We start from the raw sequence: 23624 nt of genomic DNA, 5'->3' as shown, positions 1-23624 counted from the left end.
GGTATGAAACCAGAAATCAACCACAAGACAAAATCTGGAAAGGATGCAAACGAATATTTAAAAACATGCTACTAAACAACGAATAGGTCAACCAAGAAACTGAAGAGGAAATAAAAAAAATACATGGATACAAATGAAAATGAAAACACAGTTGTCTAAATTCTTTGGGACGCCACAGAAGCTGTTCCAAGAGGGAAGATGATGACAATACAGGGCCACGTAAAGAAGCAAGAAATATCTCAGATAAACAACCTCACCTTATATCTAAAGCAGCTAGAAAAAGAACAAACAAAGCCTAAAAGCCGGTAAAAGGAAGGAAATAATTAAGTTTAAAGATGAAATAAATGAAACAGAGACTAAGACAACAGCAAAACAGATCAATGAAATCAGGAGCTGGTTCTTTGAAAAGATCAAAAATTGATAAACCTTTAGCCAGACTTACCAAAAAGAGAGAGGACTAAAATAAATAAAATCAGAAATGAAAGAGAAGAAGTAACAACCAACACCAAAGAAACACAAAGGATTATGAGAGAATGTTATACAAATTATACACCAACAAACTGGACAACCTGGAATGGACCAATTCCTAAGAACAATCTCCCAAAATGGAGTAAGGAAGAAATAGAAAGTTTGAACAGGCCAATTACTAGCAATGAAATTGAATCAGTAATCAAAAATCTCCCACCACACAAAAACCCAGGACCAGATGGCTTCAAAGGTGAATTCTAACAAACATTTAAAAGAAGAATTGTTTATTCTTCTCAGTGTTCCCAAAAATGCAAGAGGAAGGAAAACTTCCAAACCTATTCTATGAAGCCAGCATTCCCTGACACCAAAACAAAATACCCTACAAAAAAAGAAAACTATAGGCCAATATCTCAGTTGAACACAGACGCAAATATTGTCGACAAAATATTAGCCAACTAAATCCAACAATACGTTAACAAAATCATTCACCATGATCAAGTGGGATTTATTGCCAGGATGCGAGGCTGGCTCAATATTCACCAATCAATGTGAGACATCACAGCAACAAGAGAAACGGTAAAGACGCTGTGGTTATTTCAGCAGATGCAGAAAAACCACTTGACAAAGTACAACATCCACTCAGGACAAAAACCCTCAACAGAGCAGGTTTAGAGGGAACATACCTCAACGAAAAAGGGTACGTATGTGTGTGTATATATACCCGCAGCAGACATCATACTCAATGGTGAGAAACAGAGCTTTTCCCCTAAGATCAGGAACAAGACAGATGCCCACTCTCACCACTGCTGTTCGACACAGCACTGGAAGTCCCAGCCACAGCACTCAGACAAGACCAAAGGGCGGGGGGGGGGGGGGAGCCATCCAAACCGGTAAGGAAGAAGTAAAACTTTCACTATATACAGATCACATGACACTATACATAGAAAACCCTAGATTCCAGCAAGAACCTACAAGAGCTTATAAATGAATTTAGCAAGGTCAGAGGATACAAAATCAATATACTAAAACCTGTCGCATATCCACACACTAGTAATGAAATAGAAACTAAGAAAGGTGGAAACCTGGATCGCTGATTTCAGCCTTTCTTCTTTTCTGACAGAAGCATTTATAGGGGTGTATTTCCCTCTATACATTGCTTTAGTTCCTTTCCACAAATTTTGATATTTGGAATCTTAAGATCTTTTTTAAAAATTGTATTTATTTATTTGGCATGAGAGAAAGAGCACAAGCAGGGGGAGGGGCAGAGGGAGACAGAGAAGCAGACTCCCCACTGAACAGGGAGCCTGATGCGGGACTCGATCCCAGCACCCTGAGATCATGACCTGAGCTGACGGCAGACGCTTCACCGACTGAGCCAGCCATGAGTTGTCACATGTTTAACACAGTCTACTTCGAGTTAATATTGTGCCATTTGGTGAAACAAAACAATACAAACAAAAAACAAAAAACCTAGAATAGAATTCCACGTATCTCCATCTTTTGTACTATTTTTGTCACATATTTTATAATGGCATTTATAACTACCACCACAAAACATAATTTTTGCTTTACCTGGCATTTTTCACAGAAGTAGACATTAAATCCTAAAATTCGTAGGGAACTGCAAAGAATGGTGAATAGTAAAAGCGAGCTCGAGAAAGAATAAACCTGGAGATTTCATGCTCCCAGATTTCAAACTATACCACAAAGCTGTAGTCATCAAGGCATGAAAACAGATACACAGATCAACGGAGCAGAACATGGAGCCCAGAAATAAACCCACACCTATGTGGTCAATCAGTCTACAACAACACAGGCAAGAAAAAGCAATAGGTGAAAGATGGGAAAACTGGACAGCAGCATGCAGAAGAAGGAAGCTGGACCGCTATCTCACACCAAACACAAACATCAACTCAGAATGGATTAAAGACTCAAATGTAGGACCTGAAACCATTAGAACCCTAAAGGAAAACATACGCACAGTAAGCCTGCTAAGCAACAAGTTTTGGATCTGTCTCCTCAGGCAAAGGCAACAAAAGATAAACACGCGAGACCGCATCAAACTAAAAAGACTTTGCAAAGCAAAGTTACTTCAATGAAATTAAGAAAAAACGGGTATCTTCTTTCTTTTATATGAATTCCACCTGTTCTTTCCTTTCAGCCTGAGATGTGTGTCCTACACCACGTATCACAGCTCCGGTCTGCTGGCCGCACCTGCCTGTCCTGGCCGCACCTGTCCGTCCTGACAGCCGAAGCCGAAGAGCCTGGATTTCAGCGGCCGTAGATCACATGTGGATTGGAGACGCTGCCCTTAGCAACAGCACGGCCGATCTCCCCAAACGTCGGGGCAGAGTCCTCTTCCCTTCTGCCTGCTTCACTCTCCAGCGTCTTCCAAAGCAACGCCGACAACAAACACAGGGAAGAGGGAAAGCTCTGGGTCTTGTCACAGATGTCGGACCAACCCACCACAGCATCGCCAGAGCTGGAAGCACCTCTCCTTCATTAAAATAAAGGCTCTGGTCGTCACAGGATTTCGTGTTGACACTTTTTTAATTCATCATTTTAACGACGCTGTTCCTAAACAGAAGTCAGCTGTTCCCTTTGACATCATCTGCTCTGCTCTGATTTCAAGATTTTCTCTTTATATAATTTCTTGTATTTGAAGTCATTTTATTTTTTAAAAATTGAATGATCCACACCAAAATATTAAGAGTAGTCAGGGGCACCTACGTGGCTCCAACTCTTGATGTCAGCTCAGGTCGTGACCTCGTGGGTCATGGGATTGGGCTGTGTCAGGCTCTGTACTCAGCAAGGAGTCTGCTTAAAAGATTCTCTCCCTCTGTCCCTCCCCCCAACCCCACTTGTGCACTCCCTCTGTCTCAAAAAAATAAATCTTAAAAAAATCAGTCATTTCAGAATAATGAAATTATAATGTATTGATTTTTGTTCACTCTTCTTGATATTTGCTAAGGTTTTTGCTGTGAGGATAAATTACTTTGGCAATCCAATAAAAAACATATTTTTAACATAAAATGATCATTTTAGTAAAAATGGATAGTAAAGGTACATTTTTAAATTGTGTTTTTCCATAAAAGTAAAAGACATTTTAAAAATTGCTAGCATTACACACAAGTCTGCTAAATTTTGTCACAAAACCGCGAGAGAAGAGAAGTAGCGTACTTCCAATCACACAGAGACCAGCATGCCAGCCAGGTGGAGACCCCGGAATGAAAGCTAGAGTTTAGAGTTGACCATGAGTCAGAAATAAATGTTTGCTGCGAGTCATGAAGATGTTATCTATTTATAGCAAAACTGAACAATGCATAGGAATTAGTAACTAAACTTTACTCATTTTCAAGAAGGCAACCCTGCGTTCTCTCTCAATGACAAAACAATGGCGTAACAAGCATTTAAAAACATGCATCCGAATCACCCAGAAGATTCCATCGGACCACATACTGGGTAGTAACGTTAAGTAAAAGGACAGGACGACCCCTCCCCAAACGGCACTATGGTATTAACCCCCAGACCCCTTGGACAGCACGCTAATCCAGTCAAAACAAAACAAGGCCAAGATGTGGGAAGAGATGACCCCCCCCCGCCCCCACAGCGGACGATGTGCTCTGCAGCCTGTGGCGTAACCACCGCAAATAGGGGTCCCTGCCCTTCTGAATAAAATGTTCACATCAGAAGTTACTTCCATGTGTTAAGACGTTACAGTGTTGAGTACCCCCCACCCCCAGAGCCCCCAGAATCCTCGACTACTAACTAGAATGCTCAACAACTAACCGCCCCCACAGTGACCAGGTCTGTTTGGAAAAATGTCTTGAAATATGGTAAACAGACAGACCCACGTCACCATACATCTCCCGGTGCTTCTGACCTGGCTTCTCCCGTTTCCCCTCCATGGGGCTGGGAGCACTCTGTGCTCAGGGTGGCAAGAGAACCACCAATGGTGACCCCGGTCACAACTCCTGCATGTCTAACAGCTGCAGGCAAGTGGAGGTGGGGATGACACTGGCCAGAGGGCAAGGGACAAACTCTCCTTCTTTGCAGGCCAATGCCAGTGGGCACCCCAGGGAAGCCCCAGGCAGTTCTGAGGGCCCTGGACACAGAGACGGGGCAAACTGGGTGCACAGAAGATGGGAGAGGGGGTATTAGCTGAGAATAAGTTCACAGTTCTTAGCCTAAAACCCAGACCAATCCTACAAGAGCTCACAAAACTAAAAACTTCTAGGACAATATGGGTAGGTAAATCTTCCCTTGAAAGCTCAGCGTGTCCTACAACGAGACTGTGAATGAGTCCAGCAGCTGGACGCACAGGAAATCCATTACAACCGCCGATCAAGGGTCACGGGACCCTCACCACAAAGGTCCCGGAGGCAGTTTTCGGCCAGCCACACGAATTAGGAGCGAGAGGTCGGCCGGGGCGATGGAACAGGCCCGGTGGAGGCGAATGACACCATCTCTTTAACGAGCGCGCAGAGGGCAGCAGGTGGTGAGCTGACAGCACGGGGCGCGGGGCGGGGGCGCTCCCACGAAGGGCTGAACAACAGGCGCACTTGAGACAGAAACGCGCCTGGAGACGCACGCATGTTCCGTTACAGGAAAGAGAACCAGTATCTTCCACAATTTCCAGGTGTCAATGGAGACGAGGACCAAAAACAGGCCGAAGACACTCCAGGCTGCTCGCGAAGAGGCCAGGAAGTGACTCACGTACAGTGAACGTGATCTCAGTTTGGGTTTCCACGGTGGCACTAACAGCTTTCCGAAGCAAAGAGGAAGGGAGCGAACACAGCCAGGACGCACCGAACACGCAGGGCCAAGGGCTGTTTGAGGGTGGACTTGGCAGGGTGCAGCAGGAAGGGCAGAGACCCGGACGCCGTCAGAGCCAACGTGGGGCACTGGGGTGCCCCAAAGCTGAGGGGGCCTCACGGGAGGGATTCCTCAAAACTGTCCGGGCGGGGGCGGGGGGTGCGCTGCTGGAGACGCTGGCCCGGCAACTGCACAGGAACCAGCAGAACACCCACGTCCACATCCGCTCCTAACGCAGCTGGCCAAGGAAAGGTGTGCAAGGGCCCGGATCCACTCTTCCCGGACAAGGCAAGGAAGGGGAGTTCAGGGCCGGAGGCAACAGCTCCACACGGCACATTCCGAAATACTGAGCGTCCTTCCGTCCAGGGCAAGGAGACAGCGGAGGGCGGCGTGGCTGTGCATGCAGACATGACTCGTGCTCGTGCAGAATGCGGTCCGTCTAGGGTTAGACCCGCCCTGGTAAGAGCGAGCTCTTCAGCAGAACTTCCCAAAGCGCGGAAGTGCTAACAAACCAGGGCCTGTGTTGGCGCTGGAGAAACAGAAACACTGTGTCCTTGTAGAAGAACTGACCAAATTCCTCACACAGCTCTGCTTCCTGCAAACGCTCCTGCCTCCTCGTGGCTGTGGACCGGGACTTGTCAGTGCACTCAGCTCCCCTCCCACCGCGTGGGAAGGCGGGCGGGCCTGGCCCTACTCTTCCACTTCGGACAACTTCTCCACCTGCTGTTTGCTCAAAGAAACGTCTGAGTTTTCCTTCCCCGATAGCCCCACAAGCTGAGATCCTGCCTTCTGGGCAGGAGGCTGTAAGAAATGGGGAGACAGAAGCTGTCCCCGTGCTTCTGGGGACATGACTGAACACCGACGTGGGAGCCAGGCTTTGCAGTCAGAGTCCCGGCTTTGCCACTCACTGGCTATAAAACAGGCGGTGAGTTTTGTAGTCTCTCCGGGCCCCACTCTGATCCCGTGTAAAATGGGGAAAAATTACGGTTGAGGAGAGACTTATGTACGACAGAACACACGAAGGGAGCCATAGCCGCCTGTCCCAGGCAGACACTCATTAACGACTGTTGCTATTACCGATATCGTCAAACGGGGGGTTTGGTACAGCGGGTGTGCGATAAACACAAAAGACCCAAAGGAACCTGACTGCTGGCGGTTTCCACCTCATCCTGGCACACGGGTAGCCTGAATTCTCGAAGCAACACTGTCACAGTGCTGGTGTTTCTGCAAGGCACACAACACAGGCCACGGGGCAAACCGGGGAGCGGGGCCGGGAACAGTCAGCAGGTGGCAGGCAGTAACACAGGCTCCCCGCGCCCACCCTGCATGTGGCCTGGGGACCCAGGACCCTGCTCCCCCTGCAGTCCCCAGTCTGCACCTTGAAGGTCATAGGTCCTTTCTCTGACACAAGAGAAAAGTCCCTTCCAAAGGCTCAGTGAGGCCCTTGAACAGGAAGATCCCAGTAATCTCCTGAGCAGAAAGCTCCACTTTCCCCTTGGTTGCCTTCCGCAGACCGGACAGTCGTTCACCCTGGAAGAATCTCGTATGTTGCAATACAACAATCACCAGGGCATCTTGAGAACAGAAGTACAAATGATCAGGACACGTTCACCCCTCCGAGGAAGGGGTGTCCATGCACATCTGTGGGTTTAAATCCTAAGAGAAACTGACGTGTGCCCCCTTCACTTCACCCTGCTGTCAAAAGCCTCCACCCACTTCCTGAAGCTCCCACTGGTCGTGGAGTCCTTGGCGTCCCACCATCAGTAGCACGGATGTGCGTGCCGAGGGGACAGCGGTCTGACTTCAAACCGACGGAGAATTAACCCAAGACAGGGTGTCTGCAAGGACGCTTGCTTGTGCCACAGCAGCGGGGCCGGTAAGGCCGTGCCTCCGGAGCCAGACTACCCGGGTCTAGATCCCAGCTCCTCTACATGAGCTCAGGCACGCTACTGAACCCACCTGTGCCTCGGTTTCCCTAAGTGGGAATGGCTCTGGGGTGGCTCTGGGGATGAAGGAGTGAGGACGCTGGAGGGCGCAGGGTGGGGCACAGAAGGGGCTCCGGTCTGATGGCAGCTCATTCCACGATTATCCACCAAGCCTCTCATGGGTCACTATTTGCTCTTTTGCCTGTGGGATTATTTCCACTGAAGAATGAACAATGTCACTATTCAGACGCTAACCGAACGTGTACCAAACACCTTCTTTGTGCCAGGCTCTGCTCTAGGCAAAATTATCTTTTTTTCCATCATAAACTCACCCCATGTTTAGCACTTTTAACTGATGCTTTTGTCCTTAGTGAATGACATGGGAGATAAAATTTTATAACAGCTATAAACTACCCAGGAAAAACACCAAAAGTTAATCATAAAAACAAAGGCCAATGACCTTGTTGGCATGAGACGAGGCAGTGAGGCTCTGGAACCGTGCACCAGGGTACATGAGCCACATAAAACCCTTTAAAACGGCGCCCGGCACAAAGCAAGTGCTCGAATAAACGTCGGCTGCCATCAGGATTACGACGACGGGCAGCAAACGCCAGGTCTCGCCGTGTGCTGCTGCCCCACAGTCTCTGAAATGTCACCAACCAGACTCGCGTGCGACCGACCAGGCAGTCTGCCTGGCTTCCTGCTGGGAGCACAACGCTGAAAGCCGCCAGGGCACATCCACGGTGGCTCCTCCGTCCCTAGTACCTCCTGCCTGTCCCTGGCCCCTGCTTTTCCACCTAAATCCCAGTCTGTCCAGACTCCGGAGGACCCCATGGGGATTTTTATTAGAACCAATATGGCAGAGCTGACGTCTGCGCAATCACGACTCCCCGTCCGTCATTGCAGTGCGCCCACTCAGTTGGCCTTCTTCAACCACTTCCATCTACAATTTTATCATCTTCGTCATAAAAGTCTTACACGTCTTCTGCTTCAATTTTCATTAGATTCTTTATAAGATGCTGGGGTTTTCTGTGTTTTTTGTTTTAGTTTATGGAATCTTTTCATATTATTTATTGGGAAGAATTTTTAAGAATAGTAAGATCCCCAGGAAATAACAGAAAAATTCAGTGAGGATTAAAAATATCATTTAATTTTAACATTTTAAAATCTACTGTACATACAACTTTTTAAGTCACATTTTCACGTTTGTTAATATCTAGACATAGGATTTTTGTTTGTTTAGGTTACATTGAGCCATTTTACTAAACCCTCATTATTTCTAAAAATCGAGAGATGACTCTGGACTTTCTGTAGATGACATCCTGCAATTCTCCCTTTCCATCACTGTGTACCATCACTGACACAGGCGTCTACCCTAGAACCAACTGGAAAGGATCCCTTCTCTTTCTGCTCTCTAAAACTGTTTGTATAGAATCTGACGTTAATTGCTTGGAAGTTGGGTATAACTCCAATATAAAGCTTTCTGAGCCTGCTGTGTTTTTTGTGGAAAGGTCTCTAGTGCCTGCTTCCTTTTAGTTAGTGGCCACAGGACTACTCAAGGTTTCCATTTCTTCTTAAGCTTTTATATTGGGAATTTGTCCATTTAACTAAGTTTTCAAATTAACAGTCATATGGTTATTCACACTATTCTACCTTTTTTTCCCCTCTGATATATCTGTAGTAATGAGTCCCATTTTTAATTCCTTTTATCATTGACTACTTTCAGTATTCAGACTGCAGGTTTTTCAATATTATTAGTAGTTTCCAAAAACAATTTTTGTCTTTCTTGATCCTCTAAACTTTATCATTATCCTTCATTTCATTTTTTTAATTAATGGATTTCTGTTTCTAGGGCAATTTTAGGTTTATGGGAAAATTGATGGGGAAGTGCGGCATGTTCCCCATCACCCCCTCACCTACACACACGCGCGATTTTACCCTACACTGACGTATCACGTTAGTGCAGTACGTAGATGAGGCAATGCTGGTACATTACTAACTAAAGTCCACAGTTACCATTAGGGTTCAGTGTTGGTGCTGTACATTCTATGGGTTTCAACACATGAATAATGACATGTATGTATGATCACAGTGTAATATTAAATAGATCCACCACCCTAAAAGTCCTCTGTGCTCCACCTCTTCATCCCTTCCTTCCCCTGAGCACTTGGCAACCGCTGACTCCATTATTTCTTCTTTTCCAAAATGTCATGTATTTGGGATCATACAGCATGGACCTTTTCAAATTGGCTTCTTATACTTTGCAATACGGATTTAAAGTTCCTTCATGTGTCTTCAAGGCTTGATAGTTAATTTCTTTTTAGCACTAAATAATATCATCACAATATGTTTATCCATTCATTTGTTAAAGGACACCTTGGTGCTTCTAAGGTTTGGCAATTATGAATGAAGCTGCTATAAGCATCCATGTGCTAATTTTTGTATGGATATACTTCCAACTCATTTGGGTAGACACTGAGGAACACAATTGCTGGATCACATGGTTCCAGTACATTTTGTAAGCAACTCCCAGACTGTCTTCCTAGGTGACTGCCCCACTCTGCGTTCCCCCAGCAGTGAGAGAGACTTCCGGCAGTTCCACATCCTCACCTGTATTTGATGTCAGAGTCCTGAATTTCTGCCATTCTAATAGTGGTATCTCACTGTTATTTTGACCCGCATGTCTCCAATGACATATGATGTTTAGCATCTTTTCCTGTGTATTTGCCATCTGCATACCTTCCTTGGGAAGGTGTAAGTTCAGATCTTCCACCCACTTCTTAGTGGGTTTTCTCACTCGTGGTGTGAAGAGTTTTTTGTATATCCTAGATACTAGTTTTTTTTAATCAGAAATGTTTTTTTACAAAGATTTTTCTTCTAGTCTGTGGTTTACCTTTTTAGTCTGTCTTTTACAGAGCAGATATTTCTAATTTTAATGAAGTCAAACTTATCAACTTTTTTCTTTCATGGATTATGCTTTTGGCATTACACCAAAAAAGTCATCACCAAACCCAAGGTCACCTATATTTTCTATGTTATCTTCTGGGAATTTTAGTTTTGGTTTACTTTTGGGTCTATGATGCATTTTTTTAAAAGATTTTATTTATTTGATAGAGCAAGAGAGAGGGACAAGTGGACTCCCGACATGGGGCTCAATCCCACAACACTGAGATCATTACCTGAGCTGAAATCAAGAGTCAGATGCTTAACCGACTGAGCCACCCAGGCACCCTGGATCTATGATACATTTTGAGTTAATTTTTGTGAAAGGATTAGGATGTTTAAGATCTGTGGGGCGCCTAGGTGGCTCAGTCGTTAAGCGTCTGCCTTCAGCTCAGGGCGTGATCCCGGCGTTCTGGGATCAAGCCCCACATCAGTCTCCTCCGCTGGGAGCCTGCTTCTTCCTCTCCCACTCCCCCTGCTTGTTTTACCTTTCTTGTTGGCTGTCTCTATCTCTGTCAAATAAATAAATAAAATCTTTAAAAAAAAAAAGATGTTTAAGATCTGTGTGTACATTCAGTTATTACAGTGTTATGTGTTAAAAAGTCTATCATTTCTCCACCAAGTTGCCTTTGCTTGCCAAATATTGACTATATTTGTGGGTCTATTTCTGAGCTACTAGGATACATTGATCTATATGCCTATCGTTTCACCAATATCTGTCTGTACTATCCCACATTTTATATGAAGTCTTGTAGTTGAATAGCATCAGTCCTAAACTTTGTTCTTTATTGTGTTGGCTATTTGGGGTCTTCTACTTTTCCATATAAACTTTAGAACTGACTTGTTGATATTCACAAAATAACTTGCTGGGATTGTTTAATCTATAGATCAAATTGGGAAGAACTGACACCTTGACAATTGAGTCTTCTTATCCATGTACACGGACCCTCTGTTTATTTAATAGTTCTTATGATTTATCACTTTTATCATTTTCCTCATCTAGGCCTTATACATTTTTTAGAGTTCTAAGTATTCCCTTTTGGGGGTGTTGATGTAAATAACATCGTAAATGACAATTTCAAATTCCAATTGTTTGTTGCTGGTATATAAGAAAGTGATTGGTTTTTGTATGCTAACCTTCTATCCTGCAACCTTGTTATAATCACTTATTACTTCGATTTTTTGATTCTTGGGATTTTCTACATAGACAATCATATCATCTGTGAATAAGTTTTTAATTCTTCCTTCCCAATCTGTATGCTTTTGATTTTCTTACTGTCCTATTGCATTAGCTAGGATTTCCAGTACAATGTTGCAAAGGAGTGGTAAGAGGGAACATCCTTGCCTTACTCCTGATCTTGGTGGTAAATCATTTAGTTTCTCACCACTAAGTATGATGTTAAGTAGAAGTTTTTTGTAGATGTTCTTTATCAAACTGAGGAAGTTCTCCTGTATTCCTAGTTTGCTGTAATCATGAATGGGTGTTAGATTTTGTCAAATGTTTTTTTTGTATCTATTGGTAGGGTCTTATGAGTTGTCTTCCTTAGTTTGTTGATGTGATGAATTACATTAGTTGATTCTTGAATGTTAAACCAGCCTTGCATACCTGGAATAAATTTCACTTGGTCATGGTATATAATTTTTATACATGATTGCATCTGACTTGCTATTTTGTTGAGGAATATTTTAAATCTATGTTCATGAGAGATAGTAGCCTATAGTTTTTCTTTCTTGTAATGCTTTTGTCTAGTTTTGGTATCAGGTTAATGCTGGTCTCATAGAATGCTTAGGAAGCACTCCCTCTCCTTTTATCTGGAGGAACAGATTATACAGAGAGGTATAACCTCTTCCTTAAATGTTTGGTAGAATTCATGAGTAACCCATCTGGGCCTGGTGCTTTGTTTTGATAAGTTATTAATTATTGATTTGTTAAATAGACATAGCCTTACTCAGATTGTCTACTTCTTCTTGTGTGACCATCAACAGATTGTGTGTTTCAAGGAATGGGTCCATTTCATCTCCATAATCAAATTTGTGGACACAGGGTTGTTTGTAATGTTCCTTTATTGTCCTTTTATGGTCTATAGAATAAGTAGTGATGGTCAGTTTCTCATTTCTGGTATTAGTGATTTTTGTCTTCTTTTTTTTTTAGTTAACCTGGTCAGAAGTTTATCGTTTATTGATTTTTTCAAAGAAGTGGTTTTTGGCTTCTTTGATTTTCTGATTTCGTCTTTTCAATTGCATTATTTCTTAAGTTTTATTATTTTTCTTCTCAGATTTACTTTGCTCTTTTCCTAAGGTTGAAGCTTACAGATTGTAGATCTTCTTTTCTAACATAAGCATTGGATGCTACACATTCGCTTGTAAGCACTATTTTTGCTGCATCCCACAAACTTTGATCACTTGTATTTTCCCTTTTTAGTTCAAAATATTTTACAAATTTCCTAGGCTTCTTTGATCCATGTGTTAGTCAGAAGCATGCTGTCTACTCTCCAAGTGTGTGGGACTTCTCCAGTCATCCGTCATGGATTTTTGTTAATTCCACTGTGCCCTGACAGCATATTTTTATTCCTATTCCTTTCAATTTAAGGTGTGTTTTATGCCCCAGGATGTGGTCTATTTTGGTGATTGTTCTGTGTGAGCTTGGGGATGTGTATTCTGCTGTTGTTGCATGGAATACCCTACAAAGGTTAATTAAATCCAGTTGACTCTGGGATGCCTTCATGGCTCAGTCAGTTAAGCTCAGGTCATGATCCCAGGGTTCAGGGATCGAGTCCCGCATTGGGCTCCCTGCTCTGCAGGGAGCCTACTTCTCCCTCTCCCTACTGCTCCTCCTGCTTGTGCTTTCTGTCTCTCTCTCTCCTTCTGACAAATAAATAAAAAAAAATATTTTTAAAAAATCCAGTTGACTCAGTTGAACTCTTCAGTTCAACCATATCCTCAACTGATTTGCTACCTACTGGATCTGTCCACCACTGATACAGAGATGTTGAAACTCTACTGTAACTGTGGATCTGTCTATTTATGTCTGCAGATTTATGGCTGTTGTCTCATGGATTGTGGTATTTTGTTAGCATGTACGCATTAAGAATTATGTCTTCTCAGAGAATCAACTCCTTTATATATGTAATCCCCGATAACTTTTCTTGCTCCCGAGTTTATTCCATAAGAAACTAATGTCACCACTCCAGCTTTTTAAATTAGGGTTAGCATGGTATATTCTTCTCCACCTCTTCACTTTTAACCTGTGTCTTCATAGTGAAAGTGCATGTCTTACAGTCCACACAGAGTGGGTGGTGTCTCCAGTCTACTCTGACAGTGTAATTGGTGCATTTCGGTCAGTGACATTTAAAGTGATTCATATGTTTGGATTATTATTTAACATGCTTGTTACTATTATCTATTTATTGTACTCGTTCTTTGTCTTCCACTCTTTTTCTGCATTTTCTAGTTTTAATTGAGTATTGTATATGATCTGACTTTTACTCCTTGGTATATTATACTTCATTTTTACGTTTTCAAGTGGTTGTTCTTCAGTTCACAGTATGCATTTACAAATACTCCAAGGTCACTTTCAAGGAGCACTACAGCACCTCAAGGTTAGTACAGGTGCTTCATAACACAATAGTTTCAATTCCTCCCTCCTGCCCCCTAGAACATCGCTGCCATTCATTTCACTACTGTATATGCTTATAATCACCCAATACATCATTCCTATCATTCCTCTGAACAAACTATAATCTGTAAGAGCAATTAAGAATTATAAAAACAAGATTCTCTTTAGTCTTTGTGTAATCCTTCTCTAACAGTCCCCCTTTCTTTATGTAGACATGAATTTCTGACCACACCACCTTCCATCTACTGATGAGCCCATTCGTCATTTCTGTCACAGTGTCTCCGATTTCCAGCACAGTCTTTACATTCTCTCTAGGGTGTCCATCTATCCACTGACATTACCCCCCCCCCCCCGCCCCTGGTTTTGGAGCAGTGGTTTTCCCAATGACCTCAGTTTGCTGACAGATCAAAGTTGGGATCCAGCTGAACTCTTCAAGTGGCTGGTTTCCATTTCTAAGCTTCCTTCTTGTTGTAAGGATCCATGTGACCAAGTTCATGCTTCCGAGGCATGCTGGCATGGAGCCAAGACTATCTCCTCTACTCCATATCTTTTTCTGTTTTTTCTCATTTCTCCCTCATGTGGACTTAACTCAATTTTCCTTTTCCAACTTCTTAAATTAAATCCTTGTTTCTTCAGTTTCCAGGATCTCTTATTGCCTAATATAAATATTTTAGGCTATCAGTTTCTAAGTACTACTTCGGTGCGCCCCACAAGTTTTAGACTATTTTTTTTACCCAAAATACAATAGCCTCTTAACGTGTCCCTGTTTTCAGCCTGGAACCCACCCCAGCCCAACCAATCTATCCGCACGACCTGCTACACACTGGCATTGTCAACACGCAGCTCTAACCATGCCATTTTGTTTAAATGACTAGGCACAGATATCAAGATTGAGTTCATTTTCATTAGTTTTGAACAAATGGGCCTTTACTGTCTGTCTTCAAACGCATCTTCTGTCTTCCTTCCAAGTCTCCCACAGCCTTGGTTTTAGAGCAGCTCTGTGGGATAAAACTTTCTGCCGTGACAACTTTCCACACTTGCACTGCCCAGTGTAGCCGCTTGTCTTAAATGTGGCTAGTAAAACAAAAGAACAGAATTTTAAATTTAAACTAATTTAAATTTATAAGGTCCCATGTGGGTATTGGCTACCACACTGGACACTGCAGCTTGACTCAGATAAGCCTGTCCTTCACTGGGAATATTTAGCTGAGTATGCAGTCTGATTTAGTGCATTCTTCTCTTACTCTATTGTAACAAAATACGTTATTTCTGAATTACAATAAATAATGAAAAAATTTAGTTCAGAGGGAATCAGATTGCAGAGCTGGAAAGCATATTAAAATCAGTGAATTCAAATTGACTAGAGAAAGATTAACCTTCTCAATGTAGGAAATTAAACTTTAATGTTGAGGAAGAACTGACTACAGGGCAAATACACTCTTCGGAAGCAAACACAACGTCTTCTGTATTCGTGTCTCTCCTACAGTGCTCAGCAAACGCTCGGGACGCAAAACTGCACGTGTGTTGAACGGCTACCAGGAGAGAAGCCGTTATGGCCAGCAGCTGAGCACCGCCATACCTCAGATTCTAAACAGTCATCAGCACAAAAGCAGCCTCAGGGATGGGTTCGCATGTACAAATTTGTAGTTCATAGTATGTCTCCAGTTTTAAAGAAGAATTTCATTTTTACAAGTCACAAGCAGTGATTCTCAAACTCTTTGACCCAAAGAACACTTTAAACTGTTAAAAATTGGTGAAAATGTTAAAAAGCTTTTGTTTATAGGACTAATGCTTTGACATTCACTGTATTAGAAAGTAAACTGAAAAGCTTTTTAAAATGCAAGGCTTCATAATCACCACGTGCACCAACTGTCAGAATGCAGTATCACCACGTCCAGCAGCCTTGGAAAAATCCATGTACGTTCATGGGAGGATGAGTGTGGACACAGTAAATCATGTGTCAGTGTTGTTCCAGAAACAGTTTGACCTCACAGACATCCCTAGAGGGTCTCGGGGTCCCCCTGGGTCCCTGGCACCTGTCTGAGCCTGCTGTCCAGGAGTGACACTGGGCTCTGTGGTGCTCCACCTGGAGTGAGGGCTGGGCCCCGGGGAAGGCAGCCACTCTGGTCCGTGCACACATACGGACCTGGAGATGTGCTTTCTGAAGCTATTTGTCAGCTCACAAAGAGACAAAACCACCATTTTAAACATATTAGGAAACTGTATGCTGCATGTTTATTTGAACATTCTTCCTTATCATCGTTGGTCCTGGTAGAAATAGAAACAACACAAATCTCAGTGTTCTTTTCTAGGGCTTCTGGTTGGGGAGAAAGGGCATAAAAAACAGCTAGAATTCCTTTAAGTTCTAATTTAGACTTATCAAGTAAAAGTAATAAAGTGCCTAATACAGAGTTTGACATTTTCTAGGTACTCAGGAAATGCCTCTTCATTAATTCACTCTCCAAATCAAATTTAAGTTTCCAAATAAAGTTATTTAAAAAGAGGAGAAGTACACACTATTATAAAGAATTCCAGTAGGAGTTCATTACAATGGAAAGCCACGGGTTTGGAAATGAAATGGAAAAGTATAGCCAAGAGAGATTAAATTTGAGGCTATATGGTTGACTGGATTGATTGTTAATTAGAGCAATTATCTAAGAGATAATAGAATTACTTCTTGGTTGATATAATTTGGTCAGTGAAGCATCCAAAGTAATTCTACTGCAAGCTGAGTGGTCTAAGAATTTTAGAAACCAAACTCTCCTGAGGGCCACAGAACTTTTTCTTTTGAGTGTCTTAAATCTTCCATGCAGGCACAGGAAAACAGAAACCAGAAAATCCTGACACCCGCACACCGGCAACAGGGCCACAGTACGCTCTTCAGAGTTACCACATCTTAAAGGATTTGTGGACATACACCGAAAGAGAAAGTAATTCACAGTATATTCGTGAAATGTCTCAATAGAAAACTCGGGACTAGCCTATTTTAACAATAGGAAAGAACAGAAAATAAGGTGGTGAGACCATCAAACGAGGCTGATACTGACCCCCGGGTCCTCACTAGCTCCCCCCAGGGTGGGTGCCGCACGAGTGCTGATCGTAGAAAATGAGAGCCCCACCGAGGTGCACAAGCCAAGAGCCTCTCGGTAGGTTTCTCCCATACGTAACCTAAGCAGTTATTATCTACTCAAAGTTCAGAGGAGTATGAATGTGTAGAAATGAAGACAGTCTGTATGGAGTAACATCTTCATAGTATTCTCCACACAGCAAGTGAACAGCAGGGCCAGTCCCACCATCTTTAACCTACGAATGGAAACCTTACTCCTTTAAAGCAGAGCTGGAGACCATCACCTGTGCAGCCGCAGGGCCTACGCATGCACCAGTCACCACGTGTTCCCACCCTCACACACGCCCATGCTGACTCGGCCTCAAGGTCCTGCTGCTATTACCTTCTGAACAGAGGTCAGACCTCGCTGACACTGACTCATCTTCTAAATGTGCATCGATCTCAGGGTCTTTCTAATTCCTCTGCTGTGTTATTCATAGGCCACAACGCTACCAAAGTCCTCCCTAAACCCTAAATGTGTTCCTCTTGTGCCTTTGCCTAAAATCTTCAAGCGGTACTCCGACATCGTCAGGATAAAGTCTAAGTTCCTGAGCATAGTACACAACAGACCTTAAAATCCGGCCCATCTGACCTAATTTCTTGCTTTTCCCCCAAATGCACTGTGCTTCTTCACCTTCCTTCCTTCCTTCCAAAAACAACAAGGCACTATTTCAGATGCTTGGCATACATGAGTGAACCAAAAGATCCTTGTCTTCCTGAGCCACACGTTCCCATGGTAGACAGGCAGATGGACAGAGAGGCGTACTGATGATGTAGGTAGCCAAATGATAGACATTTAGATGGACAGACAGATGACGGGTAGGTAGGTAGGAAGATGGATGATTGACAGTGTCAGAGGTGATAACTGCGAGGGACACACGTGAGTCAGGAGGGGACGCATAGGGACTGCGCGAGGTGACACTACTGTCGTACTATTTTAACTGGGTGGACAGAGAAGGCTCATGAAAACAGTAACCCTGAGCAGAGACGTGATGGAGAGGTAACAAGCAATGTGTATCCGAGGGAAGAACATTCTAGGCAGCAGGAGCAGACAGCATAAAAGCCCCACTGCAATTACGTGCTTGAGAAACATCCAGGAAACCAGCGCAGCAGCAGAAAGGGGACGACATGAACGACAAGACCACGGAATAAGAGGAAGCCAGACCATGGACATGGTACATGTGAATCTTACCCTGAGAGCAGCAGAAACTGCTGGAATACGAGCAGAGGTGTGTCACCAGCTAACCCGTGTTTGGGTCACTGGTCTGGCTCTTCCTTTGGACTGTGAGCTCCTTCACCCAAAGCCAGCAGAGCTCCAAGCTCAGCCCCACATCTGGGGTTCTAACTGGAAAGACAGAGCCCAAGTGCAGCAGGTGTTCCCACGTCTGCTGCCCCACAGGGATGCTACCTGACGTGAACAGAGATTCTGAAGTAGGGCTCCAGGCGGGCTGGACCAAGACAGGTGCAGTTTTCTTCTAAGAGGGCAGTGCTAGAGGTTCTCTTGCTCTCCTTCACCACCACCCTCCGCTCACACTTTCCTTCCGCATCTACTCCTTCACTCTCCAAGATGGGAGGCAGCCTTCACGAGCGAATGGAGATGCCCCTGAGGCCAAGACAGCACTGTTCCCTACTTTGTTAACCTCTCTCAGACTTTTACTTAAAAAGAAAAACGGTGAAGCAACCAGCACCTGGCCTGTCTCCTAAAACAGCCAGGAGGATTTGGAGAATATGCCATAGCAAAAGCCGGGTACACATCAGGGGTTTATCAGCCCCACCCCTCATCATTAGGAAAGAGAGGTAATGGAAGAAACAGACGGTGCCAGGTCTCAATTTCCATCTAAATTTTTTAAAAAATTTAACACAGAAAGTTAGAGCTTAGAACAAGACACAAGTTACAATCTTCTGTGTAGCAAGAAGTCAGATGACAGAGCCAAAGCCAGATCTGCATCCTGTTTCAATGAGGTCCTCACTGTGTTATCATTGAACAATCACACACCTCCCTGAACTTCCAGTTTCTCATCTATAAAATGGAAAAAACAACACCTGACTGGTTTCAGTAAGAACTAAAGATACTGGTGATAGTAAATGTGTGTCTACGTGTGTGTGTGCCTGCATGTGTCTACATGTATTTGCACACCTACATGTATCTGTGTTGGTGTCCACACGTGTGTCTACATGTGTGCCTGCAAGTGTGTCGATGTGTCTGCATGTCTACATGTGTGTCTATATGTGTCTGTGTCTTCATGTTTATGTATCTAGGTCCACACGTGTCTATGTGCGTATGTCTAAATGTGTGTCTATTGTGTGTACTTACATGTCTCTGGGTCTACATGTGTGCCTGTGTACCTATATATCTATATGCATGTGTCTGTGTGTCCACATATGTGTCTACTCTATGGGGGTTGTATGTACACTGACATGTATATACCTGTGTGTCTGTGTACCCGTGTCTACTGTGTGTCTACATATGTGTCTACCACACAGGGGGCTGTGTGTGCATTGACATGTGTTTACATGTGTGTCTACTGTACATGTGACTTTATATCCACCTGCGTGTGTCTGTACTTACAACTGCTGCATCTGTGACTATGTGTGTACATACACAAAAAACTAACACGGTAGCATCCGGACAAGTGAAGCATTTCATAGTAGGATGACAGCACCTGTGTGCATGCCTCTACCTGCCTAACTATTTGAAAGAGGCCTCTGAAACATCTGCATGAGGAGGGGCTCCTGATACATACTGGGTGTTCAAATATCTCTGGAAAACAGAAGGTGGAGTGAAGAACAAGCTCCTGCTTCATTCCACCCGCACACTGTCCCCACATCAAGGCATCTGGCGGGGGGGGAAGGGGCAGCACTCAGCCTTCACTGCCTTTCAAGCCCACTCTGATTCCACAGATGACGACCCTGATGCTGTAAGGTCTGCCCTACCCCTCCCTCCCCCCTAGGAAGGAGCCCAGCCAGGAAGTCAGGCAGACGGCTCCTTACAGGAAAGGGTGGGGGGCTTGTCTTGTCACCCCCACTAATGGAAGCAGCCGTGAAACGGAACCAAGAGCGTGGTCGACCTGCCCAGCCCGGGTGTGAACCGCCTGAGCTGCCTCATCCCATAGCCTGCAACCTGAAGGAGCAGTAAGCACTTCACCTGCTGTTGTAAAAACCAAGTGGGATAGTACTTGTGAAAGTGCTCTGCAAAATACAAAGTGAAGTGTAAGTGTTATCTTTTGTCGTTGTTAGCAATCCACATCCACCCTGAACTGAGGTCCCAGCAACACTTACTGATGATTCTCCTTAAAAACTGTAGTTAGGGAAGCCGGAAAAGCAACTTTAATGTAGATGTTGGAAAAAATTCTCAAATTTAATTAAAATATTAATCACCAAACAAGTTTTCTGATGAGCGAAAGTAATGGAATGAAATTAATGACAGAAAGTCAAGCCAGCCAAACCCGGGTGATGGCTACAATAGAACGGAATTACCAAGACAGCATTCTCTTACACAGCACCATAAACCACAAAGCAAACAAAGAACATAGGAAAATTTAAGGATTTTCTTTTTTGAAAATTACTTGAAAAACAGGAATCCTGGGGTTAAAAGAGAAGGAAAATATTATACTAGCAATTGAGAAAATATAAAGTAAAACCAAACTGCCAAATGGTAACACCTAAAAAAAAAAAAGCAAAATTTGGCTCATGAGAGATTACTGTTCAACTGTTATGAAATTCTCAATAGCAGACATTATCTTTAAAAATGTAAAAAGAGTTAGTGTTTACTGAGTTCTAATGTGTACCCCTGAGGGTGTATCTGTTTATGAGGCAGGATATCATCACCTGTGATCACACAACCAACCAAGGGACATTCAAACGTACCACACTCCTGCCCCACACCCACGCGGCTACCGCAGACACGCACCCACCCGTCCACTTTGCCATCACCACCACACAGTGACCTCACGACCACTTGGTGCCTTACCTGACCGGTAGCGCTCATCTCGTGACCCTGAGGACCTTCGGCGGTGATAGCGAGTGGAAGAAGCAGGAGTGACGGGAGCCCGGCGCTCGGGAGGCAACGCTTGATCCACCCCTGGGTTAAGGGAAACAGCAAAGTAAGGTAAGGCTTTACCTGGCAGCCAGAGTTAATTCATTTGGTAAAATCATTTGGTAGAATGAAGCCCTGACTCACGCCATGCCTGTGGCCAAGTGAGGGCACACGAGGGCATGGACAGGGGCCAGGGGACATCATGGACACTGAACAAGAGAGGGAGAAGTGTCCCAGGCAGGGGAAGACTCACGCCCTAACACTACAGCCTTTAGAGACACCAGCACAGGCTCCCTATATCACACACGTCTAGAACATGGATGAGAGAAATGGAGCCCAAAGAACTGGGTGAGAATCTTCTTTATATACAAACATATGGAAAGGGTTATGTTCACTCTTGAGGAAATTAAAAATTATGTTTATCATTAAGGTTACCTTTACAATAAATCTCACAGGATATCTTAATGACACAATTCAGGTAACCAGGACTGTGCATAAAGGTTTATCTTTATTCATTCAAAATCTTTAACTCTGAAATCTTACTCCTTTCGATGCAAAATAACTGAAAGATTTCTATTTCCATCTGGCTTTGAGGAATTACCTGAAAAGATAAAATAGTCAGATAAACTGATCTGACGGGCATTTGTCAAAAGCTGACCTAGATCTGGCAATCACGATGCCAACGACACTGGGGCGCTCGAGCGGCAAGAAGCCCCATCTCCGTAGAACTAAGTCAGTACAGCAGGGGAGGGTTTCATCGTTACAGCGCAGAAGGAAAGAAATTCGGAGCGCTGGGCATCAAACACTATCTGCTGAGTCTTCAGAAAAGGACCAGCGATACTTGAGAGAGAAAGTAAACCAGCAATGGCTATTTTAACAGAAACTGTTTAGTCCCTGGTTTTCCGTGACGGCCCCATAGGGTTACTCATATCAGGGGTGTAGCATGTCTCTTGTGCTGATTTCTGCACCTCAGTTGTTGTTCTTTTAAACTATGCTCCATGCTCAACGTGAGGCTTGAACTCACGACCCTGAGATCAAAGTTGCATGCTCTGCCGACTAAGCCAGCCAGGCACCCGGCTGCACCCCAACTCCTGCTGGCATGTTTGTGGTTAGTGACAGGATAGGTTAACTAACTGCATTAGAACTGCACGGAAGACACGCACGCCAGTCACCTGGCGAGCTCCTGCAAGCACTTCGTCCGCGGCATACACCGTTAAGCTTCCTGACGACACAGCAGCTCACAGCTGCCAACCCTGTCCAGTTAGAGTCTGCAAATGACCGTCAAAAAAGAAAACCTGCTCTATTTCATCAAACAGGGGCACAGAACTGATGGAACCGAGGAGTGCTAAGTCATGATGGGAAGTGGTGGTCATCTGGTGTTTACAAACATGAGCTGCGATCCCTCTTCACCGCCCAGTTTAGACCACACACGACTTCTTTACAAAAGCGTAGCCCTCACTACACATCGTTAGGAACGTGAGTGAGTAGTGGGCTGTGAATACCCTTCTATCTTAGACTTTTCCATTATTCCTGGTTAATATTTGTATCTTTCGATTCCATCATCTTGGTTTTCAATGGACCTCTTGCTAATTCCTTCAAACTATCCCAACAGAAATGAAAACCCTTTCCAACCCTTTCTCCCCCAAGGGCAATCACCTACAACTTGGGGACAGTCTTTTTCCCTGAAGACCCTCCTTGAGGACCCCCTCCTGCTCTGATCCGGGCTGGCTGGTCCAGACCCGCTGCGTAACCACCACACAGCATCCCTCCCTTCTGGAACTGGCTTTTGCTTAGACATCTAAGCAAAATTACATGCAAATTTGAAATTTTGAACATTTGTATAAATCGATTTATTTGAAAGTTATGTGCATTCAGTGCTCCCCATGACAATTATTGGTGAGAAGCTAAATGCCGTTCTGATGGTATACTGTTCATGAAAAATCTGCTTAGTTTTTTCTTTTCCTTTCTGTCAACTTTCTTGATTTTTTCTTTACTCCCACCGAAGGAGCTGAGAGCCAGTGTCTTCCTCCTGTGGCGGGGTCATCACCAGACCGACCTCCAGCAAGCAGATCTTTTACCTGAGTTGCTGCATTTACCCAAAGAAGAGACCTCTGGTCTCCTGTCTTGCGAATCGACACAGAAGTGCTCGTCATTCGGGGCTGGAGCTGTTCTCACTCTCCAGGGCACGTGCTCAGATTCAGTGCCTTGCACCCCACATCCCAAGGTTCTCAGTTCTATTTCTCAGAGAACAAGCATCTCTGGGGGAGTGGGGAAGACGTGGGTCACCTGCTTCCTAGAGGCCAGGCCTGGCCCTGTCCCTCATGGTGCCCATGAAAGCGGCATGGTCTGCTACACTCGGCACCCCCACCATCAACCCCACATACCACTGAAACCTGTCAGTGTCTCGCACTCCGCTGTCCTGCGGATTTGCACTTCGTGCGTTTACAGACATCTTAGGGCGGTTCTGGGAAGAAGCAGAGCTGAACGTGCACGTCCAAGCTGCCAAGTGAAACAGTGCCCGATTTACACACACGGTCCGGCTGTCCATCTCAGTGTCACTACAGACCTCCCGAACTCGAATACACTTCCCGGAATTCCACTAACCTTAACCCGGCCGGGTCCCCAGGGGGCACGCACTCGCGGGACACGCAGGCGCAGCGCACAGACCAGGACCTGCACGCCTGTCCTCAGCTGATTCCTGAACATTTACCTTCA

The 23624-nt window shown here is 44.4% G+C and overlaps 1 protein-coding gene across 5 annotated transcripts in view; it reads right to left on the bottom strand.

Annotated features, from left to right (window-relative positions):
• DIP2C (DIP2 acetate--CoA ligase C (putative)) overlaps positions 1 to 23624 on the bottom strand; it is a 390975-nt gene that overhangs the window by 157304 nt on the left and 210047 nt on the right. For all 5 annotated transcript variants that reach the window (XM_045812960.2, XM_087857775.1, XM_045812961.2 and 2 more), the window contains one exon: positions 20844 to 20954. In XM_045812960.2, the coding sequence (XP_045668916.1) occupies positions 20844 to 20954 (111 nt within the window). The remainder of the gene's footprint in view (positions 1 to 20843; positions 20955 to 23624) is intronic.

Source organism: Ursus americanus, chromosome 31, assembly GCF_024610735.1.
Source record: "Ursus americanus isolate L20-20 chromosome 31, mUrsAme1.1.p, whole genome shotgun sequence".
NCBI lineage: Eukaryota > Metazoa > Chordata > Mammalia > Carnivora > Ursidae > Ursus > Ursus americanus.
The sequence above is the reverse complement of the archived record's forward strand: the minus strand, read 5'-3'. Positions and strand labels throughout refer to the sequence as shown.